Below are 23700 nucleotides of genomic sequence, written 5' to 3'. Positions count from 1 at the left end.
CCACTCCCCGGCCTGGCACAGGCCGAGGCAGGGGAGGAACTCAGACGGCGGTCCGACAGAGATGAAGAACATCTGGAGTCGGGAGCCGCACATCTGGTCGCGGAGCCCGCCTGCGCTGCTCACCGACCGCCCCCTCCCCGCCCCGCGCCCCAGTCACTTCCTGTCCAGGAGCAGTAGTCGGTGTTGTCTTAACCCCCTCCCGGACCGTCTTAGGGCTCCGAGGAGTGGGGGGGCTCGCAAGAGGGGTAGGTGATGCGGGAGGAAGAGCCGGCACCTCCACCCCCAATAAAGCCGCGTCCCGGGCCGGCGAGCGGTGGTTGTTCAACGCGTGCGGAGAACGAGGCGGCGGGAGGGGTCCGGAGCGCGGGAGGGGTCCGGGGGGCGGGCCGGAGACCTGCCTCCCCACCCCCAGCCCCGCTCCCGCCCAGGCCCGGGGCGCTCCCGCGTCCCCTCCCCCGCGCCCAGCGCCGGTCCTACCGAAACTCGGCGGGCTCGTGGTGTCGAGACGCCCCCCGCGGGGGCCCCGGGCCGAGAGGGAGGGCCCCGGAGGTCCGGGAAGAGGGGGAAAGGGAGAAATTCGAGAAACAAGCCTCTCGGGGAGAACCAGACAAACCGGGTCCGGGCAGGGCGGGCGCAGTCGCCAGGCCGGGGCGGGGTCTGGGGCCCCGGGAGTTGGGGGCGGGCTCTCGGGCGGGAGAGGGCGCTGCGCCTCGGCGGCTCGGGACTGGGTGGGAGGGTCGGTTAGGGAGCCCCGAGGCCCGGGCGCCCTGGCTCCGCGGGGCTCCTCGTGACGCGGCACCCCGACGGGAGTCCGGCCGGGTGGCAGGAGCCCCGCCCCCGGCCCCGCCCAGGCCGGAGCCCCAGACTGCAGTGGGGTCCCGGGGAGGTGGGGCCAGGCCCGGCGTGCGGGGAGCGGGTGGGAGCGTGGCACCCGCGGGCGAGCAGCGCTGCAGCCCCAGGTCGCGAAGCCGCGGGGTGGGCCGCCCTAGCGCCGACGGGGGTGGCCCCGCGCGGCCCCGCCCCTCGCGGCTGGGCCCGCCCCCTGCGCGCCCCGCCCCCTCCTTCCCCTCAGCCCCCACCCCCCGCCCCGGCTCCTCAACACAAACTTTCCGTCCCGCTCGCTCCCTCCTCCGCGCCCGGCGCCTCCCGCTCCAGCCCGGCTCATTCCACACATTCCGGCCAGCCCCCTCCCCAAGACCCCCCTTCCCCGGCCCCCCCCTCAGCTCCTCTGGGCCCGGCGGAGCGGCCCGGCCGGAGCGCCCCCCCGAGCTCGGACCAGGTAAGCCGGGCGGACGCCGGGAGGAGGCCCTGCTGGGAGAGGTGGTTTGGTTGGCTGGTTCTGGATTGGGGAGCACTCGAGGGGGCCTGGGTCCCCCCAGCTATTGTCCAGCTGGAGCCGGAGCCCCGGATCTGGGTGCCGGGAAGTTTAGAGGGAAGGGGGGGAGCTCTCCGGGAAGCCCCGCCCACCCCGCCCACCCCCCCACCCCCACCCCCCCGCGACCCGGACCAGTCGGTCGGGGGAGGTCGGGGTGCCGGGAGATTGCCCCGGTGCCATCGCCTGTCCCAGCGTCCGCGTTGGGGGTATCGAGGCAGGGGTCTGGGGGCCGCACGGTTTGGAGGGCCTGCCAGGGAGCTCGTACCCGGGACTCCCAGTCCCGGGCCCGCCGCCCTTTGGACTCCCGGCTCGCGCTCTCTCGGAGCCGGCCCGGCCCCAGCTCCACGCAGGCCTCGCGCGCGGCCTCCCGGCGCCCAGGCCGGCTCCTGCGCGCGGTGCCTGGTGGCTGCGCTGGATCGTGGAGGGTGTTTGGGGGCAGAGCTGCGCGCCCAGGGCGTGTGCCCCCTGAGGGGCAGGGGCTTAAGCTTGGGGTGGAGGTTCAGAGTTCCAGACCACGGCTCTAGGAGCCTGGTTCCAAAGGGGGCTGGCTTTGGGGCCTTATTTTCCCTACACTTCCTCAGAACCCTTGTTTAGACTTTAGAGGGTTTGAAGGAGGCTTGTCCCCACGACGACCGCCACCACCACCACCACCACCACTATTGTCTGTCATGCCCTTTATTCCTGCCTGGGGAGGGAAGGCCAAGAGTGCCTGTCTGTAACTGGTTTTCAACTAGCCAGGCCCCAGGGCACTGTCACTGAGCCCCCACTCTATCACCTTTTTGGGAGAGTGGCCCTGATCCAGGACTCAGAGATTCTTTCTGGACTAGAGGGAATGAGGCCTTGGGGGAGGGCTTCTCAGGGGGCACCTCCCTTTGTGCTTTCTCTCTCTCCAGGTAGAGGCAGAACCAGGTCAGGCCTGGACTTGTAGTCCAGGAAAGCAGGGAATGGGGGTAGGGACTGGACACAGCTCTAGGGGCTGGAGCCCATGGTGGCTCTTATGTATCCCGTCTCATATGGCCTGGTTCTATGTATACATGTTCCACCCCAGTGCAGGGGGCCGAGACACTTCCTTAGCTAGAATGTCGGGGCAGCCTGGGGCAAGGAGGAAATCCACAGTCCCCCAAAGTTAGACATGTGTGTGTGGGGGGGTTATGTTCTCCTCCGTTCCAGATTCTTGTAGCTCTTTTTCTAAGACCCTCCCCCAGGAGGGTGTCACTCCAGGACGTGGCTCTGTGGTTTTCTGGATCCCTGCTCACTCTGTGGGCAGGGGATTGACCGATGTATCTTCTAGGAATAGGCTGTCTGGTGAGGGTGACTTCAGGGGCCTTGGATGCCCCCTCCTCAGGGAGAGACTAAGAGCCAATGGGATTCTCAACTTCTAGAGCCTTCTCCCCTACCTCTCCCTAGTGAGGGAATAATAATGCTAATTAGTGCATTGGGGCTAGGGAATGGCTCAGTAGGATGGTCAGTGATCTGCAGGACAGGGCTGTGTGTGTATGTGCGCAAGTGCATGTCCATCTGTCCATCTGTGTCTGTCTCTGTGCTCCCACCCTTGCCCTCAGGTTTGCAGAGCCTGTGCCTTCTGCCAGTTGAAATGTTAGAACCAGAAGGCGACATCTCAAAGAGGGAGTCGAGAAATTAGAGATCTGGTCCCAGCTGGGCCTTTAAGTACCTGTTGTCATCCTGTGCCTCAGTTTCCCTGCTGGGAATGACTTCTCAGGTCCCTTATCTCCGAGCTCCTTTCGGAGTCTCAGCCTTCTAATCAGTGGGCCTTCCTTCTCCCATTATGGAACGTGAACCTGGTGAGGTCTGGAGAGGTGAGTGGGTGATCAGTGATCTGAGGAAGAACATGAGGACAAACCAGGGGGTGACTGAGGAAAGTGTGGCTGAAAAGGTTGTGGGTAGCAGGCAGCCAGGGACAAGGAAGCCAGGTGGAGCTGGGGGACCTTGCCCTCTGAAGTGGCCCCAGGGTCTGGCAAGGCTGGCCCAGGTGAGTTGCGTTGAGAGGTCACTTGGATGGCCTGCCCCCTCTGCCTGAGAGAGCCCCACAGGGCTCAGTATGGAAGCTGGAAGGGAACCGAAGCTGTCAGTCCTGCCCACTACCTCCCTTAGGAAGGGATGAGGAGCGGAGGGGTCCACCCACAGTGAGGACGGTGGGGAAAGGCTCTGGAGTACCAGACCCCAGGTTGCCAGGGAGCCATGAGGGCTCTAAATGCTGCAGATTACCATGGCGGTAGCTAGGAGGTGGCCGTCTCTTCTTCCCACGTGGAGGCTGCAGAAGCGTGAGGTCCAGGTCTCTGTGGACCTCTCATGGGCCCTGGGCCCATGGTGGGAGCCTCTCTGGTCAGAGGTCAGCAGATCACACTCAGTCCCGTCCTCAAGGCCTTGCCCTGCCCTCCCCTCTGTCCTGGTGTCGTGCCAGCCTAGGTTTGTCTGCAGGAGAGGTGCTGCCCCTTGGGGGGAGGATCTGAGAGGGGCAAGAAAGGAACTTCACCTGTCCTCGAAGGTCCCCCAGGAGGCCAGAGAATCCCTATCCCTTCACAGGTCCCCAAAGCCTCAGCCCTTGAGGTTTCCTAGAGTGCTGATTGTTTCCTGTGCTCCCTGCCAGGCCCGAAAGGACAGGAAGTGATAGAGGGAAATGAGAGTGCAACCGTGTGTGACGCTGGATGTGTGTGAGAGAGAAACTGAGTGGGACATTCTGCGTGGGTGACACTGCTTAGGGGGGTGTGCGTGTGTGAGAGAACCGGCTAAAACCAGTTTGTGTGACTGCATTTGAGGCTGGACTTGTACAGGAGAGAAGCTGTGTGTGGCACTGCCTGTGATTTTATAACACTGGTGTGTGTGGCTAATACTGTCTGTACGTGGGAACCACCATAAATGACGTGTGTGTGTGTATGTGTGTGTGAAAGAAGCTGTACTTGTGGTTTCTGCATGTGAGTGGCCATCTCGGGGGACATGGCTTCTGAAAGACCAGCAAGTGAGCCTATGTCTGACCCTAGAGGGGATCCTGTTGCTCTGCTTGTGAGGGATGCAGTGATTGTTGGATACTGTGTGTGTCAGAAGCAGAATGGGTACCATTCTGTGTGATGTTCAATGCTGTGGTGTGACTACTGTGTGTGTGTGTGTATGAACAGCCTACGAGGTGGCCTCTGGTTTGTAGGAACTCTGACGGGCTGCGCGTGCGACTGTATATGACTCCGTCAAACTAGGACAATCTGTGGTGTGTGTGAGGAGAAAGCACCGTGACATGGTGCTGAGCATCTGTGTGAAATGCAGAGTGGGAAAGAAGGTGTGTAGGTGACCCTGAGCTCCAGACCCTGCCCTGCAGCCCCGCACATCAGAGGATCTGCGAGGTGTGCCCGAGACTGGCCTCTGTGTGTGAGCACTATCTGTGATTGCCTGAGACCGGAGGACAGTGTGGGTGACAGCCATCAAGGCTGGGCCAGGCATGCTCTGTCACAAATTTGGGGGCTTCTGACCCTGATGCCTGGGGCATCCATGTGGAGGACCATGAAAAAGATAACTGTTAAAAGCAGAGAAGTCCTTAACGCCACTCAATGGTGCCCTTAAAAATGGTTAAAATGGTAAATTCGATGTTAAGTGTATGTTACCACAATAAAAAGTTTAAAAAGGAACAGGATAGAGATGCAGGTAACTGAGAATGTGTGGGACAGTGGCTGGGCGGGTGAGTGTGTGCTTGAGAGAGGAGGGCTGCAAGGAAGCCCGTGTGTGTGTGTGTGTGTGTGTGTGTGTGTGTGTGTGTGTGTGTGTGTTGTAGAGGACACTGGGACTCTCATAGTGGGGGGGGATTGGCTGAATGACTGGTGGCAGCTCAGCAGGTGACGCAGAGTCCCAGGGCTGGGGCGTAGGCAGGGTGAGGGGGGACGGATGGGCATGTCAGTGGACAACTGTGAAACCCGCTTAACCAAGTTACCCATTGGCTGCCACCCCCACCCATGAACTGGACACCTGGCCTTCACTGGGGTGGGGCAAGATGAGACAGGGAGTGCCTGGCTGGCTCAGTCGGTGGAGTGTGTGACTCTTGATCTTGGGGTCGTGGGTTCGAGTCCCATGTTGGGCATAGAGATTACTTAAAAAAAAATGAGACAGCATCTGGGCAGTGGGCCTTTCTCTCTGTGGAAGTTTGAGGGCTCTGAGATTCTATCTCCCACTTTCCTACACTGGTGGGGGGTGGCAGTGACAGTGAGGATGAGCTTTGGACAAGAAAACCTAGGGGGGTGGCCTGCCTCCTCTGGTCCCCAGGAAGCCTGTACCCTGAGTGTGGGGGTGGGTGGGTGCAGAGAGTCTTGATTCCCAAATTGGAAGCACATTAATAAGTGGGAGAGCGGGGAGGAGGCCTCCCCACCTCCCTCCTAGTGGGCTCTGCAAATTGCTTCCTCCTGTAAAAATCTCTACCCTGCTCCAGGGAGGAGGGTACTCCCTCCCCAGCCTGGCAGGGTGTGGCCACTTGGCAGGGTCCCTCAGGGGTCCTTGTGCTGGAGGCAGACACCATCCCCCTCCTGCCCCCTCTCCGGTCCCACCCGGAGCATGGCTACTTCTAGGGTGGGAGCCTCTGGCAGCTGGAGAACAGCTGGCCCTGCTTTGGGGGCGGGTGAGAAGGAAGAGGGGAAAGGCAGAGGGGGTGGGGAGATTCCCTTCACCCTCATCAACTGCCCTCCCTGTGCTCAACCCCCTGGTGGGTCAGCCCAGCCCTAGGAGATTCGGGATGCAACTGCTGATTTCACTAATCCTCTTGCGTTTTGAGTGGTGTTCTCATTCCAAATGAGAGCACTTTGGGGGGCTGTGGTCCCTGCTGGAGTTCACAGCTGCTGGCCACAAGACCCAGTAAGGTCACTGGGCTCAGTGTGTCTCCCAGGGGTCTGATTCGGAAGGGAGGGTGGCAGGGGGACATTAGGACGACACCCACCTGCCTTATCTGCATCCCTGTCCAGGGCAGAGGTCTGGGGGAGCCCAAGCTGTCAGCCTCTCCCCTCCCCTCCCTTGAAAGGGAGGTGTAGGGCCAGGGGGTCTGGAGGCTGCAGGGCTTGGGGGCTGGTGGCGGCCTAGGGCCCCTGCAGCTGCCCAGCTCTGGCCTCCCTCCCTGGAGCTGTCCAGCCAGTTATTCTAGCAGTTTGGCCCCAGGGCGGGGAGTGGGCAGCAAGGGGCCCCTTCTCTCCCCGCAGGGGGGCCCCCAAGCCTCCTTGCTCCCTTCCCTGCCACCGCCCAGAGGCACCTTCTGACCTCAGAAGGCTGAGGGCCCTGCAAGAGGCGAAGCAGGAATGGCTGGTCAGAGTGCGGGTAGAGGCGGAGTGGGCCACAGGAGGCCGGCGGCCTGTGGTAATAACGGGCCTCTGCACACCGAGACGGGAGGTGGTCTCCACGGGGCGGAACAAATGGGACAGGAGTGGGACATCCTGGCTCTGGCCCTGCTGGGGCCTACCTGGCCCCCAGCAATGGCTTCCCCGTCACTCCTTCCTTCTAGATCTGCTCTGAACTCTGGGTTCTCTTGTCGGCTCACATGCACACACACACACTCTCTCTCTCTCTCCCTCTCCCCCCTCCCTCACTGCTTGACTTTATCTGACTTTATCGATATGCCCCCTTCCCGCCCCTTTAACCCCCCTCCACTGTGTGCCTCCCTCTCTCCGGATCTGGGTCTCTGTCTGGGTCTCTTGGTCGTGATACCCGCCCCCACTCTGGATCCAGCTCTCTCTAGCACCTTCCCTGTCCTGTCCGCCTGCTGCTCTCTGGATCTCTCCTTCTCTGGGTCTCTCACTGGAAGTGAGGGTCTCACGCCAAGGTTTTGTGGGGGGAGGGGTTTACCCCTTATTCTCTGCCACTCTCTTGTCTCCCCGGTCTGTTGTCTTTTTGCCTGCCTGTCGGGGTCTGTCTCCCTGTCTTTACCCCACCCCCAGACTCTTCCCAGCCTCCAGCCCTCACCCCTCACTTGGGCCCTCCTCCCTGTCTCCCGCCGCTCCTGGTGGGCCAGCCCAGCGCACAGAGGTTCTGGACGTGGGCGGCTGCCCCCTGCTCTGTAGGGGCTGGAGCCTGAACCACCTTGGCCCAGGCCAGCCTGCAGTTGTCTGAAGGGCCGGCCCGGAGCTGGGTCCCCGGGGCGTGAGGGTCCAGGGAGGAGGGCGGGCACACACCAGCCTCGCGCCAGGAACTGGGGAGACCAGAGCCGCAGGCCGGCCGAGCGCTGCAGCCGGCAGGGACCCCAGTGCAGGCCCCTGCCCCGTGCAGCTGCCCGCCCGCGCTCGCCCCTGGGTCTGTGCGGGCCCCGGGGTCCAGACACCCTCACTGGGGTCTCCATCCGGGCACCGCGCGGCACACCTGCTCCTGTGCCCGGCCGTGGGGGCGGGGGTCACCCGTGGGGCCCCTGCCTCGGCGCCCCCGCCCACAGGACTGTTTCTAGAAAGTGGGTGTCGCCTGTGCCTACGGGCGGCCGGGTCGGTGGTCCCGCCGCCACCCCGGGCTCCCCTCCCCCCGCCAGCTGCCCGGTCCCAGCCGGGCCGCCCCGCCCCCGGCCTGTCCCGGCTCCCGGCTCCGGCCCGGCCGTGTTCGCCATATTTGGCCACAGTGCTCCTGCGGGGGGCGGGGCGGGGCTGACATCACCCCGGGGGGGGGGGGGGCGGCCGCCCGGGAGAGGGGAGGCCAGGCCGGCGGGGCTGGGGCAGGCAGGGCAGTTGGCGGGGAGGCGGGGGCTGCCCGGGCCCCAGGCGCGGGGCGCTGCTCTGAGCCAGGCCTGAGGCTCCGCTGGGCGGGGTCTTAGAGCCTGGAGCCCCCTCCTGCCCCCCCAGCCTGTGTTAGTGTCCGGCCTGCGGGGGGCGCTGCGTCTCCCCTTGGGCCCCCAGAGGCTCTGCGCGCGCACTCAGCCTTGGCCTGGGGGTTAAGGACGGGTGGGATGGGGATCCGGGAGCGCGGCCCTCCGCCTGGCCGCCCTCTGGTGTGGGAGAGCTACTGCTCCCGCTCTCGCTCTCGGAGGCCTCACAGAAGGCTCTGGAGGCGTGGGGGGCCCTGCTGGACCCCACTGGGCCGGCTCAGGGTGGCCCGGCCTCGTCCTCGTCTCAGGTGGGAGACGGAAGCCAGACCGCCTGGGCTCGCAGCCCGGTGCCAGCCCTTGCAAGCTGTGTGTCTGACATGTTGCTTAACCTCTCTGTTCTTTGGTTTCCTCATCTGTAAGGTGGGACTAATAATAGTCTCTACCCCATGTTATTGTGAGGATTAAATGACTCAGTGTGTGTAAAATCCCAGAACAGTACCTGCCATATGGCAGGTGCCGTCATTTGAGCAATAGTCTTAGCTCTGTTTCCATCTGACGATTCAGGCCCCCCGGGCCCGCTCCATCCCATGCCACTAGTGACCCTCGTCAAGCCTCCTTAAACAAAACAGGTGGCCCCCTGCAGAAGACCCCTGCCCATTTGGCAGGACCTGGAATTCTTGTCTGAGAGGATAGAATTCCCTTTCCTGGCTTCAGAGGGATTGCCCACCTCTCGACCCTCCCCACCCCCCACCCCACCCCAGCTTTCCCTGCAGACCAGAGCAAAGTCCTTGGATCTAGCCATCTTGGGCTCAGAGGCCCCCAGGACACTGGGCATGCAGGGTCTGAGGCTGAAGGGGCTTGGAGGGTGAGCATTGGGGCTGTGTGTGTTGGGGGGACTGCTGGGTGTGGTCTGAGTTAATAACTGAGCCCGGCGTGTGCAGGGAACTCAGAGTTTACAGAGCCCTGGCCCATCTGCGATGTGGGCCAGGGCAGGGGCGGGCGTGTGGGTGGTTTATGGGCTGCTGTGGGGCCGGGAGGTGCAGGAACAGGAAGTGGGATGGAGGAGCCGGTGGGGTTGAGCAAGGCTGTGGGCCAGGCACCTTCTCAGCTGCTCCCTTGCCAGCCAGCATCGCTCCCTCCGTGTAATTCCCGGGGCAGTCCCTGCCCCGTGTTTAGTTTCCTTGGCAGGGTTCCTGTGAGTTATCTTTTAGGGAAGTCAAAACCGCACCCTTCCTGGGTCCAGGGCCCTCCCCTTCCTACAGTGGGTCTTCAGCAGGAAGATGCTGGGGGAAGAGTGAGGAGGGTGGGGGTCCCTGGTTGGGGCTGCTGATGGCAGGAGGAAGAGCTGGCAAAGTCAGAGCCAAGCAGGCCCCTCTGAGAGCTGTAGAAACACCCACCAGGCCCTTCTCTGTTTTTCCACTCTGCTCAACACGATGCCTGTGGCAGCAGCACGACTTTCTGAGCCTCAATTTCCCATCTGAATAATGAGTATCAGTCCTTGCCCTCCCTGCCTTAGTTTTGAGGATTAAATGAATATGCACGTGCTTAATCTCCACCAAAGGGCCGCGTAGATATGAGGTATTATTGTTGTTACTGATCACCAGCGGTCCTGCGTCTTGAGGGTTAGGAGCCAGGCTTTGTGGTTGGTCCTTTGTCATGATCTCATTTAATTTTAACCCTTACAACCTCAGGCAGACCTTCTCTCCATCACACAAAACCAAAGCTCAGAGAGGTGGTGTAGCTCATTCAAGGTTGCATAGCACTGAATAAGCGGAACCCCTGGTGATCCCCACCCCACCCTGGAGCACCAGGCCTTGGAGTGGGAGATTGCTCTGATCTAGGACAGCCCTGACCCTAACCCCTCTGTGTCTGCCCTGCAGGCTCCGGCTGCCCAGTGGGCTCAGGCCCAGAGCCCAGAGCAACCAGCACAATAGCGTCCAACAGCTGGAATGCCAGCAGCAGCCCCGGGGAGGCCCGGGAGGATGGGCCCGAGGGCCTGGACAAAGGGCTGGACAACGATGCGGAGGGCGTGTGGAGCCCCGACATCGAGCAGAGCTTCCAGGAGGCCCTGGCAATCTACCCACCCTGCGGCCGCCGCAAGATTATCCTGTCAGACGAGGGCAAGATGTACGGTGCGTGTGGGGAGACACAGGGACACTGAGGGGCGGGAGGAGGAGGAGGAGGAGGCCAGGCCCTCCTAGGCCCCTCCCCCTGCTCTCTGCCCCCTCACCCAACCGGTTCGGTGAAGTCTTCGAGGCCGCCAGCCTGCCATGGGCGAGTCTGGGCGTGTAAGCCTGTGTGTCTGGATCCTCATAAACAAGCCAGGCTTGCCCCCTCCGCCAGATTGGGGCCCACACCTTGACACCCCCGTCTGCTCCTCCTCTCATCCCCCTCCTGGCCTGCAGGTTTCAGGGTGACTCAGTGGGCATAGGAAACTGGGTCAGTGCTGTGTGCTCTGGGCTAGCCCTGAGAGAGGGTCCCTCCCCGCGTGTGGGGAAGCCCGAGGAGTGGCAGCTGGGGTGTCCCTCCTGGCCAGTTCCCTTCAGCACATGGGTGTGGGGCAGGGGGGGCCTTGCTGTGACTAGGGCCTGCGTTAGGAAGAGGCCTGGAGAGACATGGGGAGTCCTGCATTCCTCAACCCCCTCCCAAGTCTTTCCTGCTCTCCTGGCCCACTCTCTGCTACCTTTCCCATGTGCCCCCAGAAGGGAATGTCCCCCTCTTGTCCAGCCCCGAGAGGGTTCCCCTGGAGATGCATTTTTGGGATGACTCAACCCTTTGGAGGTTGGGAGCTCCTTGCTAGCTCCTTCCAGTCCTCCCTGACAGCCTATGGCCGAGTGGGGCAGGCCCTCAGCCTGTGACATCCCAGGGGCCGATACCATGGTGGGGTGCAGGAGGGAGCCGTTGACTCAGTGGTAAGGGCTGCCGGGTCCCTGTCCCCATCCCCTATGCCACGCACACCCCTAGCCCCAGAGCCCCATTGTGGGGCAGGCAGATGTTCCAGGATGCTTCCACGGGGCAGGGGCTGCCTCCAGGATGGCCAGGGCAGCCCCACGAGGTATGTTTAGACAAGGCGGAGGGAGTGGGGTGGAGAGGGGCAGACAGGAAGGGAGGAGCAGTGGGGCTGGTTCTGTCATGGAGGAGGAATTTGGAGAATGTGGCCCTTCTGGGGAGGTTATGGGGTTGGGGGGCTGAGGGCCTGGATTTAGGGGCTAAAAGGTATTGGCTAAGCATCTGCCAGCATCTCACAGGGCAGGAGAGACACTGGCCACCAGGGACATGGGGGTGATAGGCTCAAGGACACAGGGACGTGCCCAGGACATCTTGACACAGGCTGTCAGTGTAGAAGGTGTGTTGGAGACCATTGGGTTCTTCCTGCCCGCCTCACCAGAGAAGGGAAGGGACTGTTCAGGGTCTCCCCTCCTGGCAAGGACGGCCAGGACAGGAACCCATCCAGAACTCTTTCAGACACCCGTGGGGCCGTGTGCGGGGACGTGTGCAGGCAGGTCCATCTGCAGCAGGCCTCGCTCACACGTGAATGCTTACACTTAAAGATTCGGAACTGCTGTGGGGCTAGGAGTGAGCAGCCCAGCTGTTCTGCTGCTCCCCACTCCCCCCTACCCTGGGGCCTTAGGAGGGCACCTGGGACTCCCCACTACCCTTCCCCTGCCCTGCTTGTGCCCCTTGGACTTGAGGGTGGGGACAGGGCCAAGGAGCAGTGTCAGAGGAGAGCCGTGCGTGTTTCCCAGCTGGCCGAGGCTGGTCGGGGGGTGGGGGTGGTCTGCTGCCCCCAGCTGCCGCCTTGGCCACTCTTCATTCTTCTCTCGCCCCAATCCAGGTCGAAATGAGTTGATCGCACGCTACATTAAATTGAGGACCGGGAAGACCCGGACGAGAAAACAGGTAGGGAGAGGATTAATGCTATGTGCCCTCTGCCCAGGCCCGCCCTCCCTCAGCTGCCTCCTTCAGCCCCTTCCCAGCACCCATCCTCTCCCGAGTGACCTCACCCGCCCGGGCTGCTTGTCCTGCTGCCTTAGAGAAAGGGGTCTGCCCTCTTCACCTGGACCAGGGACGAGCCCCATGGGGCAGCTGCGACATGGCATGGTTACTGCCCAGTGTAGCCCCCTGACCCTGGGCAGGCTGCGAGACAGCTGGTCACAGTGACAGATGGGTGCAGAGCAGGGCAGCATGGCCAGGATAGGAGCATGTGCTGCCGGACAGGTGTCCAACCTGGATCAGGGAGGGAAAGGGAGGAGTGGGGCTGCCCAGGCTTATGCAGGAGGTGACACTCTAGATGCATCTGTAAGAAGGAATTCAGGGTTTAGCCAGGCAGAGAGAAGGGGAGAAGGTACTTGCAGGCTGAAGAAGTTGGATACACATAGCATCACTGTGAACCCACACGGGGCCTACTTTGGTGGGAATCTCAGGAGGTAGATCTAGCAATTATCTCCCATCTTCCAGAGGAAGAAACGGAATCATGGGGAAGTTCAGTAACTTCATCAGTGTTACTTGGCTGGTAGGTGGTAAATCCAGGATTGAACGCACTGGGCGGGAAAGAGCCGTCAGTCCACAGTGTGGCGGGTGGGGAGAGAGGTGGGGAGAGCTGAGGAGAGTGAGAGAGGTTGGCTGGAGGCCTGAGGGACAGGTTTCCCCTCGGGGCAGCTGGGTGCCATGGAAGGGAGTAGAACAGGGAGTGGCAGTGGCAGCTGTCGAGGAATGTGGGCCATGGAGCAGCTGGAGCAATGGTTCAGGGAGGGCTGGGCAGAGGCAGGGATGAGGGACCACAGCGCCAGCGGCCTGCATGATGGCAGAGGTGAGGGTAGCGGTGGTGGCAGGGAGAGATGATTGGTGGCTTAGGCCCCGGTTGGGGGGTGGGCAGCACTGCACTGACAGGAACCTGGACAGGGAGCTGGTTGGGGTGGCCTATGTGTGGGGTGCCTGGGAGAGAGACAGGCTGTGCGCAGAGACTAGAGGACCAGACACTGGTTCTGATCCTCCACACTCCTCCCTCTCTAGTGGGCTTTGGACCTTGCACCCAGCTCCTCAACTCCCCATGGGTGCGGTGACAAAGCCGACCTGTCGCATCCCGCCAGTCGCATCCCCACCGTGACAAAGAAAGGTTCTGAGTCCACCCCCACAGTGTGGGAGCAAGAACCGCCCCCATTTGCTCAGGCATTTATGAGTTGCTCTCCCGGGGCCAGTTCGTGTTGCACAGCATTTGTTCATTGAGCAAATTATGGAGCTACTGTATTCTAGGCACTAGGGATACTGCAAGGGAACCTGACAAGGCCCTGTTCCCTGGAACTGTAGAAGGCTGTAGAAGGAGACTGATTAATCAAATCACCAGATTCAAATACCCTCACCTACAGGAAGGGCGCTTTTGCCCCTTAGCCTCTGTTCCTCAGCCATTAAATTAGCTAATACGTGAAGATGCTTAGAACAGACCAAGCGCTGTAGAAAAATGTGCCGCTGCTGTTGCAATTATGACATCTTTATAAACAAAAAGCCAGAAAAAATAAAAAATAAAAAAAATAAAAAAATAAACAAAAAGCCAGGCACCTGGCTGGCTCAATTGGTACAGTGGGCAACTCTTGATCTTGGGGCCGTGAGTTTGAGCCCCACAGTGGGTGTAGGGCTTACTTATTTAAAAAAAAAAAAAAAAAGAAGAAGGAGAAGGAGAAGGAGAAGAAGAAGAAAAGAAGAAAAAGAAGAAGAAAGAAGAAAAGAAGAAGAAGAAGAAGACGACGACGATGACTCTAAGTAGCCATCTCAGACACGGGGGAAGGGCACTGTCTCCTGCTTCACTCAAAAGAAATGTTCATAGGAACCTGTTTGTCAGAGTGGAAAGGGGTTAAGGGACCTTTAAGCTCAGTCACTGTGACCTGAGGTTTAAGGAAGGTAGCAGAGCAACGATGTACCTGCTTCTGGGTATCTCAGGAAGGCTGGCCGTGTAGTGCGATTCCACAAAGCAGCCCAGGCAAAGCTCAGAATTTAAGAATTTTGTCATTTTGCAAAGGTGGCATTCCTCTAACTTTATTTTCTTTCTTTCTTTCTTTCTTTCTTTCTTTCTTTCTTTCTTTCTTTCTTTCTTTCTTAGATTTATTTATTTATTTATTTATTTATTTATTTATTTATTTATTTGAAAGAGAGAGAAAAAAAAGAGAGAGAGAGAGAGTCTGTTAGGAAGGGAAGGGCAGAAGGAGAGGGAGAAGCAGATTTCGCACTGAGCAGAGAGCCTGATGAGGACTCAATTCCAGAACCCTGAAATCATGACCCAAGCTGAAGGCAGATGCTTAACCAACTGAGCCACCTAGGTGCCCCAAGAAATAAAGTCGTAAAAAAAATTAGATAGGTAGGTCGGTAGATAGATAAGCATCCTATGGTTGTGAGAACAAAACATGTCTTTATGTATTGCAAAGAACAACCAGATGACAGGCAAGGGTTTTTATTTAACTTTTGGTTAAAAAATGCAGGGTTAGTGTTTTTACAGATACTTACAGCAATTAATAGGAAGTACGATGCCTCCATACTGGAAAAACAGCTAAATATTACCTTAGGATTAAGTCCCATGTGACTCCCAGCTGTCACAGACTTGACCATTTGGCAGTGGTCCTCTGTGCTAAGGGTCAAAAGAATCCTGGTAGCGTAGCTTGGTGGTGGAGTAAGTGTTCTCTGGAGTCAAGCTATCTATGTTCAAATCCCAGCTCTACGCCCCAGCTGTGTGACCTTGGGCAAGATGCTTAACCTGTCTGTGCTTTGGTTTCATCATGTGTAACTCCGAGATAGCGCTAGTACTGACCTCTTAGTGTTACTGTAGAGGTCAGATGACGCACATGTAAAACGCTGAGAACAATAATAGCTACATTCAGTAAATGTCCCTTATTGTCATGATATGAAGTGATCAGTAGTCTTGCAGGACACACATCTGATTCCTGTGTGCCCGGTGAGGCAGTATGAGGCACACACCCCTGGGCCCTAACCCCCTGGGCTGCAGGACATCACATACACAGTAAGTTTCAGTCTATGATTAAAAAGAAACTGTTTCTTTGAGGGGATTAAAACGACTTGCAAAGAAAGCCCACAGCCATTGCCAATAATGAATGCGTGAAGCAGCCTAGAGGATCCATGTATCCACTTCTGTTTCATGGGGAATATAGTAGGGACATGGTTTCTCTGAAGCCTAGTGACAATGCGCTGGAGAAGAAACGATATTAAGAGCACCAACCGTGTGTGTGTGTGTGTGTGTGTGTGTAAATGTACATGTATATGTGTGCACATACTGTCCTATATTAGTCCAAGGAGAAGGAAGGCATGTTGGGAGAAGAGGCTGGATGAGCAAAGCAGGAGAAGGGCCAGGCCTGGTTTTACAGGCTGGCAAGCTGTTAGGGTTGACACAAGGACTTAGGCAGTGGATATGGCCCTTACTATAATCTGATGGCCAGCAGGAACATTGTGGCCATTGGTGATGCCAATCAGAGAAAAGTGTCTCAGGGCACCAGGCTGTCTCAGTCAGAAGAGTATGTGACTCTTTTTTTTTTTTTTTTTTTAAGATTTTATTTATTTATTCATGAGAGACACAGAGAGAGAGGCAGAGACATAGGCTGAGGGAGAAGCAGGCTCCATGCAGGAAGCCCGATGTGGGACTTGATCCCAGGACCTGAGCCAAGGGCAGACGCTCAACCACTGAGCCACCCAGGCATCCCGAGTATGTGACTCTTAATCTCGAGGTTGTGTTTGAGTCCCATGTTGGGGGTAGAGATTATTTGAATAAATAAATAAATCTTTAAAAAATAGAAAAAAAAAAGTGTTTCTTCTGAGGATATCAGTGAGAAAAAGTCACCCATTTTGGAAAGATAAAAAGATACCCTTCCTCTGGGTCAGATGCAGCCCAGCACCAGGGCACATAAGTTGAGCAGCAGAGCTTGGACTAGATTTTAGTCCTTCCTGCGTTAGGTCCTCTTGTGCGGTGAACAACGATACAAGTGTACATGGTGGTCCTGGAGGCTGCTGTAGGCTCTTGATCAAAATAGGGCCAAGAAGAGAGCAGAGAATTGGCAGGGCTCAGGGGTGTCTGCTCACAAGGGCCCCATAGCTCCCCCTGCTTCCGTTTGGTCCCAGAGACGAGGGCTGGGATGCTCCTTGCCCATGGCCACCCCATGCCGTGCCTCCTCACTGTCTGTGTTTTCCTCTTTGGCGGGGCGCGGGGCGGCCCCTAGGTGTCCAGCCACATACAGGTTCTAGCTCGGAAGAAGGTGCGGGAGTACCAGGTTGGCATCAAGGTACGTTGGGCGCCTGACTAGGGCCTCCAGTCCCTCCTCAGCGCCTCCACTGCTATCGCTGCACAGCTCAGGCCTCCGCCGCGGCCAGCTCTCTGGCCCCACTGTGCCTCTTTTCTGGCTGAAGCTCTGTTCTTGCCTTTTCTGCCCTTTCTGCTCTTTTTCTCTCTTTCTCTCTCTTTCTACAGGTCTCTAGCCACTTGCAGGTTCTAGCCAGGCGGAAATCTCGAGAGATTCAGTCCAAGTTGAAGGTAGGGGTCCCCTGCCGCTTGGCCCGGCCGGGTCTTCTGAGCCCAGCGTAGGGCAGAGAGGTGGCGGGAGAGCCGTGGCGGGGTGGAGGGTGCCTCAAACGTATACGACGGCATGGAGCCCAAAGTCCACTTTGGGCTACAGGAGGCTGCGGCCCCTGGGGACTAAGCAGGAGCCCGGGGGGACAGCCAGCCATGCAGTGGAGGGAGAGGAGGACTGTCTGGAGGCCACTGAGGCCCACCTCTTTTCTTCTTCTTTTTCCTTTCCCTCCTTCCTCCTAATTGCTGCTTGTTAACTGCACCGGGTCTCCGGGTGGGCAGGGAGGAGACCCGGGCACATTGGCTGGCACAGTCCTTGTGGTGGGCTTTTCCTTGCACTGGATGCTCAATCCTGGCTGCTTTGCAGCTGAGGATCTCAGAACGTGGGCTCGGGGCCCCCGTAGGCTGTGTCTTCTCCCTGTTCCACAGCTGCGCAGCAGACTGGGCCCCCCGCTCCAGGCCCTGTGCTTATATCACAGCTCCAGGGGGCATGCACAGACCCAGGGTACCAGCTTGTCCACCATCTGGGTCTCCATCCTGCCCTTTTCAGGGCACCCCCAGCCAGCAAGCCCTCCCTCTGGGGAGCAGTGGGGTGGGGGAAGGGTACACAGCTACCTCTGAGCCCCCCTACCTTCCTCAGACTCGAGAGCCAGATGGCCATTGAGTGGAGGGGGGGTGAGATGACACGCCCCCACCCTACACCTGCCTTGACCTGTGCCTTTTCTAATGTACCTTCCCTCTCCTTCACAGGCCATGAACCTGGTAAGTATCCTGCCCCTCCACTGGGGGACGAGGTGGGGGTGAGGGAGAGCACCTAACAAGGGATTTTCAAAATATGAATTATGAAATCAATTTAGTTAGGTTGGCAACTGACATTTTTTAAAATGAAATATAGTGGTTCTCAAACTTCATCGTGCATCAGAACTGCCATCAGGGCCAGCGAAGACAGATTTCTGGGCTTCACCCCCAGAGTTTCTGAATCAGTGGGTCTGGGCCGGGGCTGGAGAATTTGCATTTCTAACCAGCTTCCAAATGATGCTGGTGCCGTTGCTCCACGGACGATACTCAGAGCCACTGGTGAGATGGAATAGGAAATATGAGGGTTCATGACACAACATAAGGGGAAGTGTTTGGATAGGTATCGGGTTATGGAATAAAATAAAAATCTTTCTCATGGTGGACCATGCTCAGAGGGGTGATGTACACTTAGGAAACAGGCCCAGGCAGGGGCCCAGACTCTCCCAAGCCCACACAGCAGAGTCTGAGGGCCTGGGAGGGGCCCTGGGGCAGCCCCAGCCTTGTCTCCAGCCTGGCCCTGCCGCCTCCTCGGCCTCACACGGCCTCTCCCCTCCCCAGGACCAGGTCTCCAAGGACAAAGCCCTCCAGAGCATGGCATCCATGTCATCCGCCCAGATCGTCTCTGCCAGTGTCCTACAGAACAAGTTCAGCCCGCCCTCCCCTCTGCCCCAGGCCGTCTTCTCCACTTCCTCACGGGTACAGGGGGCCTGGGAGGTGGGGCTGAGGTGAGGGGGTGACTTCGGGGCTGGGCTGTGGTGGGGGTCGTGGATGCTGAGGGGCCACTGGGATTTGTCTCATCTCTGCAGTTCTGGAGCAGCCCCCCTCTCCTGGGACAGCAGCCTGGACCCTCTCAGGAGTGAGTATCGTGGGACATCCTTCTCACAGTCTGGTCCCTGGCGGCCCCACTGGACTTCCCCTGGGAGCTGGCTTCCAGCAAAGTCTCAATTCAAAAATAGAGGAAGGAGGAGCACCAGCAGTGCATCTGTCCGTTCATTCCTATCTGTTCACTCATCAGCCTTCTCACCTGCTTGTCATTCATCCTTCAGCTACTCCTCACCCAGTTGCTCTCCTGGTCGGTCTCTGAGACTGCACATGGGGGAGTGGAGGGTGCTGGGTTCCCTCAGTTCTGAGAGGACTTTCATCCTCAGACACACACCCTCAGTGTAATGAGCCGCTCTCGGGGTGGGGTTGAAAGAGCACATTAAGCGTGCACCTCAGTTGTGAGATGCAGCAGGATTTCATAAAAGCTCAAACATGGAGAAAACCAGAAGCTGGTGAGTTAGCTTTGTCAGCGTGCATTTCTGGGCCTTTGCAGAGAGGCTGGCTGGCTCCCTGTTGAAACCAGATGTTACTCCAGGTGATGGGGCCGGGTGGCAGGTGGGGTTAGGGGATGACCCTCTAACCAGGCTGTGCTCCTATCTGCAGCATCAAGCCCTTTGCACAGCCAGCCTACCCCATCCAGCCGCCCCTGCCGCCAACGCTCAGCAGTAAGTTCCACACAAGACTGCCACCGCCGCCCCTGCTCCTCCACACAGCTGCTCAGAAGAGTAGGGTGCCCAAGGCTGCGCACACTTTTGTGCTGGGAGGGAGAAGTGGGTGGTGTCTACAGGGGATTGGGACAGGCCGGGAACCGGCCTCTTACCTTTCATGATGTTGCTTCCAGAACTTTGCTACACAAGTGCATACCAATGAAGATCCTATAGATTTATATATATTTATAAAATTCTTGTTATGGAAATACACCAAAATCTTAGCAGAGTTTCACTCTGGCTAGGTGTTGGGGTTCTGGATAACTTTTATTTGTCCCTTTTTACTTGTCTGTATTTTCTGTTTGAACACATATTAACAGTGACATATGGAACCCCTCCATGTATACCACTGGGGCCACCATGCACAGTCGTGCAGGTTGTACATTGTACCAGGAGACATGACAGAGGGTCGGAACCCAGCCCGTGTTTGTACCCAAAAGGGCGCCGTTTTTCTAGTTCACATGATGGCTCCGTGCCGCTGGGGCAGCCCCATATGTGAGCAGGCGCTTGGGCCCATGCAGATGAGGGTCCGTCTCGCCCTCCCAGGTTACGAGCCCCTGACCCCGCTCCCCCCAGCTGCTGCCTCTGCGCCCGTGTGGCAGGACCGCACCATCGCCTCCTCCCGGCTGCGGCTCCTCGAGTACTCTGCCTTCATGGAGGTGCAGCGAGACCCCGACACGGTAACGTGCCTGTGGCTGGGGGTGAGGGTCTGCGCAACCTGGGGAGACCTGGGCGGCGGTGCGGGCCCTCAGCCCAGGGACAGCATCCCTGTGCGGCCCTCCGGCCGTGCCCGTGGGCTCTCTCCTGACCCCGCACTGGGCCCTCCCCACAGTACAGCAAACACCTATTTGTGCACATCGGCCAGACCAACCCCGCCTTCTCAGACCCGCCTCTAGAGGCCGTGGACGTGCGTCAGATCTATGACAAGTTCCCTGAGAAGAAGGGTGGACTGAAGGAACTCTATGAGAAGGGGCCCCCTAATGCCTTCTTCCTCGTCAAGTTCTGGGTGAGCGGCCCTCTCTGCTCCCGACAGTCCCATCCCCCAGATGTGCAGTGGAAGCCCCCTCCCACCCCCAACCGCCTGCCTCTGCCCACACCTGACACCACCCTTGCTCGCCGCCCCCCAGGCCGACCTCAACAGCACCATCCAGGAGGGCCCGGGAGCCTTCTATGGGGTCAGCTCCCAGTACAGCTCCACCGACAGCATGACCATCAGCGTCTCCACCAAGGTGTGCTCGTTTGGCAAGCAGGTGGTGGAGAAGGTAGAGGTGAGTGGGGGCCCAGGGTGGCACGGCAGGGCTGGGAGCAGCCACTCTGGGTGACGCCTTCCCCGTGGCCCTGCGTAGACGGAGTACGCCAGGCTGGAGAACGGGCGCTTTGTGTACCGCATCCACCGCTCCCCCATGTGCGAGTACATGATCAATTTCATCCACAAGCTGAAGCACCTGCCCGAGAAGTACATGATGAACAGCGTGCTGGAGAACTTCACCATCCTGCAGGTGGGGGCGCCGCCAGGGGGCGGGGGGCAGGTGAGGAGACGGCTGTCCAGAAAGGAGAGGGCCTTGTCGGCCCCTACACCGCGGGGCCCTGTGCCTCCTGACCCCCTGAATCCTCCCTACCTGGCCCCCAGGTGGTCACGAGCCGGGACTCCCAAGAGACCCTCCTCGTCATCGCTTTCGTCTTTGAAGTCTCCACCAGCGAGCACGGGGCTCAGCACCACGTCTACAAGCTCGTCAAAGACTAGGCTCCCCTCTGCCCCCAGCACCAGGATCCAGGACAAGCAGCTTTCCACACACCTGCCTGGCCCCCTGCCGGAGGTCTGGGATTGAGGACTCCCCCGCCGGCCAGGCCTCGGGCCCAGGACCCAGGAGGCCTCCACCCCACCCCCAGCACACACACTCCCTGCCACTGTTCTGCGCTTTAACTGTGGGAGAAGAGAGGAGGGCTCAGTGGGGGGGCAGCCTGCCCTGGCCACTGAACACCCCCTGGCTCTGCCCGGCCTCCAGTGAGTGAGAGGACCCCTTCGGGCTCCGGCATGTGTGGCCTGCAGGGGAGGACGGGATGGAGACCAAGGGGGTCCCAGGGCAGAGGCCCTGGGAAGGAGAGGGTTGAGTTGGGGTTAGGTTGAGAAGAAGAGAGAGGGGCCCCCACTTTCTTGCACCTGCTGTGTGCTGGGCCTGGTGCTAGGCCCCCTGTGCACCTGGTGCCATTGTCAGACCAAGGGGAGTGTGAGTCTTGGTGTCTCCTGTGATGGGCTGAGATCCCGAGAAGTTGAGGGGCCCATGCAAGGGGTGGGCCAGAGCTGGGATTCTCACCCAGGGCCATCTGGCCCCAGAGCCCAGGTCTACACTACCTCCCTGGCGTGTAGGGGGGGTGCCAGCCGCTGGGGGTGGGAGAGATGGTCTGTTCTGGGGCCCAGGGCCAGCACAGGTTGGGGGCCTCCTCCCAGGGGAGCAGCTGCTTCTGACTTGGCAGGAAAAGAGGCGCAGCAGATACCTGGCACCTGTTCGGTGTCCCCTGTCCACCTGTGCCAACGCCTCCAAGCTGCCCTGGCTCAGAGCCGGTGCCTGAGCCCCTCAGCACCGTCCTGACAGGAGGAGGCCCCTGGGCTGACCAGTGTCCCAGGGACAAGGGGTAGCAGCAGGATTTGATATTTTCAAATGCCCAAGACCTGGGTTTGGTGAAGCCTCGGTGGGCACCACTCCCTTATGTCTGTCTCCGCCTCCAACTCCCAGACCTGGAGCAGCAGCTCCCCAAACCCAGTTCTGGGACTGAAGGTCAATCCTTTCCCTGCTACCCCTTCCCGACCACCAAGCCCCTTGGCCAGAGTGGCTTGTCCGTCCACTGGCCGCCTCTGGGCATTCATGAGTGTCGTATGAAGTACTGTGCCCCTTCCCTTCCTTGCACTGCCCACCCCCGAGCTTCCTGCAGGTCTTCACAGTTTGCATATCGCTCAGGCCACTTCCAAACTCAACCTAGGTTTTATAATGTATATTATATTTTTTTGTGTATTTTTTAAATCCAGCTGTGATGGGTTATATCGTAAATGTGGCGCAGGGCTGGGGTAGGGGCCCTCCAGGCCCGGCTCCTGCTCAAAAAAAAAAAAAAAAGAAAAAAATTAAAGTTATTTGTTTGTGGGTTAATAGTGTGTCCAGCGTGTGCCAGACCTCTCTGGGTTGGATTAGTTTCGTGTGGGTGTTTTGTTTTGTTTTTTAAAGATTATTTATTTATTCATTCATGAGAGAGAGAGAGAGGCAGAGACCCAGGCAGAGGGAGAAGCAGGCTCCATGCGGGGAGCCCGACGTGGGACTCAATCCCAGGTCTCCAGGATCAGGCCTTGGGCTGAAGGCAGCACTAAACCACTGAGCCACCCGGGTTCCCCGCGTGTGGGTGTTTCTGCCAGGTTAGGGCCTGGTCGGTCACCCCACCCTGCCCCGTCTGTGCTGGGGGACCCCATGCCAAACCCCCATTCAGAATAGGTAGGATTCGAAGAGCCCATGAAAGCTTCGCATACTTCCTTTCCCCCACCCCCTCCCGCCAAGTTGAGTGCTGAAATGTGCCCAGTGCTGGCCTAGGTTCTGTTGTTGCATTGTCTCTGAGTGAAGGGACTTGCCCAAGGTCTTCGTGGTGGCTACTTCCGGTTCTCACTGTCCTGTCTTCACTTTAGAGCAGAAAAGAGAGCTCAAGGAGGATGAGCCCTGGCTTGCAGGCAGAGCCAGATTCCAACCTGTTCTTGTCCGCCTGGGGAAGCCCTGCTCTCCCCTCTGAGCCGTCCTCTGCTCCTATAGCAGAGACCACAGAGTGGGGATGGTGACAGGACATGCCTTGTTTACCTGAAATTCAAATTTCAAATGTTTTAAAATTTTTTTAAAGATCATTTATTTGAGATAGAGCACAAACAAGGGGAGGGACAGAGGGAGAAGCAGACTCCCCGCTGAGCAGGGACCCCCCCCCACACACACACACACACACTCCTCTACCCCCCTCCCAACTACCCCCCTCCACCCCCGCCATGTGGGGCTTGATCCCAGGACTCCCCGGGACTCCAGGATCCCCAGGACTCCGGGATCATGACCTGAACCGAAGGCTTAACCGTCTGAGCCACTCAGGTGTCCCTGAAATTCAAATTTAAATGAGCATCCTGTATTTTCATTTGCTAAATCTGGCAGCCCTACTCCAGAATCTAGAGTCTTATAGATCATTCTGGTCCAACCTCCAAGACTGCAGATGGAGAAACAGACTGAAATTAAACGCTCTCTTCACCCAGTCAGTCACTGGCTACACCCAAGATTTGAATCTGGTTAGCTTGGCTCCCAAGTCCATGCACCTGGTAGACTATTTAAATAATCAGGTGGTCTTTTGTCTTAGTCCACAGCATTGGAAGGACCCCAGACTGTCACTTGCAGGATGGGGACAGTGCTGGAGCCCCAGGCAGGTGGGTGGGGTCCTGGAGTCAAAGTGGTTTATGAACGACCCGCCATGCACCAGGCCTGGGACTGGATGCAAAATCTCATCTCTAGACTAATGGTTAATTATATCTACTGGGTGCTGTTGAGGCATCGTCACGTGTGTCACTGCCTTCACACTCCCAGAGTCAGCAGTGTTCGCATAATTTCCTTTAGAATCATGTAGGTCTCATGCAGAAATCGCAGGTGAAATAGGGCTGGCCTCCTTG

The 23700-nt window shown here is 58.6% G+C and overlaps 1 protein-coding gene and 1 non-coding gene across 3 annotated transcripts; both read left to right on the top strand.

Annotated features, from left to right (window-relative positions):
- The first annotated feature begins 61 nt into the window (after positions 1 to 61).
- On the top strand, positions 62 to 22168 carry TEAD3 (TEA domain transcription factor 3). 2 transcript variants are annotated; one of them, XM_025418547.3, is made up of 13 exons: positions 62 to 245; positions 10019 to 10270; positions 11974 to 12038; positions 16600 to 16662; positions 17449 to 17460; positions 18055 to 18192; positions 18303 to 18352; positions 18922 to 18983; positions 19572 to 19705; positions 19858 to 20031; positions 20153 to 20293; positions 20372 to 20524; positions 20656 to 22168. In XM_025418547.3, exons 1-13 carry the CDS (start codon positions 62 to 64, stop codon positions 20767 to 20769), a joined length of 1542 nt encoding a protein of 513 aa, XP_025274332.1. In that variant the 3' UTR covers positions 20770 to 22168. The 2 variants fall into 2 exon arrangements, with proteins under 2 accessions (XP_025274332.1, XP_025274331.1); XM_025418546.3 differs by lacking the exon at positions 16600 to 16662 and adding an exon at positions 16352 to 16414.
- Positions 5384 to 5456, top strand: TRNAK-CUU (transfer RNA lysine (anticodon CUU)). The gene has a single exon. It is a non-coding gene; the product is annotated as a tRNA-Lys (tRNA).
- Positions 22169 to 23700: the final 1532 nt, after the last annotated feature.

The sequence above is a fragment of the Canis lupus genome, chromosome 12, assembly GCF_003254725.2.
Source record: "Canis lupus dingo isolate Sandy chromosome 12, ASM325472v2, whole genome shotgun sequence".
Lineage (NCBI taxonomy): Eukaryota > Metazoa > Chordata > Mammalia > Carnivora > Canidae > Canis > Canis lupus.
The sequence above is the reverse complement of the archived record's forward strand: the minus strand, read 5'-3'. Positions and strand labels throughout refer to the sequence as shown.

Bases quoted from the DNA above. Each gene is read 5' to 3' on its own strand.
- TEAD3 (XM_025418547.3), top strand. From the start codon at position 62: ATGAAGAACATCTGGAGTCGGGAGCCGCACATCTGGTCGCGGAGCCCG. The intron at 18,353-18,921 runs GTGAGTATCGTG...TCCTATCTGCAG, and splicing joins CAGCCTGGACCCTCTCAGGA to CATCAAGCCCTTTGCACAGC. The intron at 19,706-19,857 runs GTAACGTGCCTG...CCCTCCCCACAG, and splicing joins TGCAGCGAGACCCCGACACG to TACAGCAAACACCTATTTGT.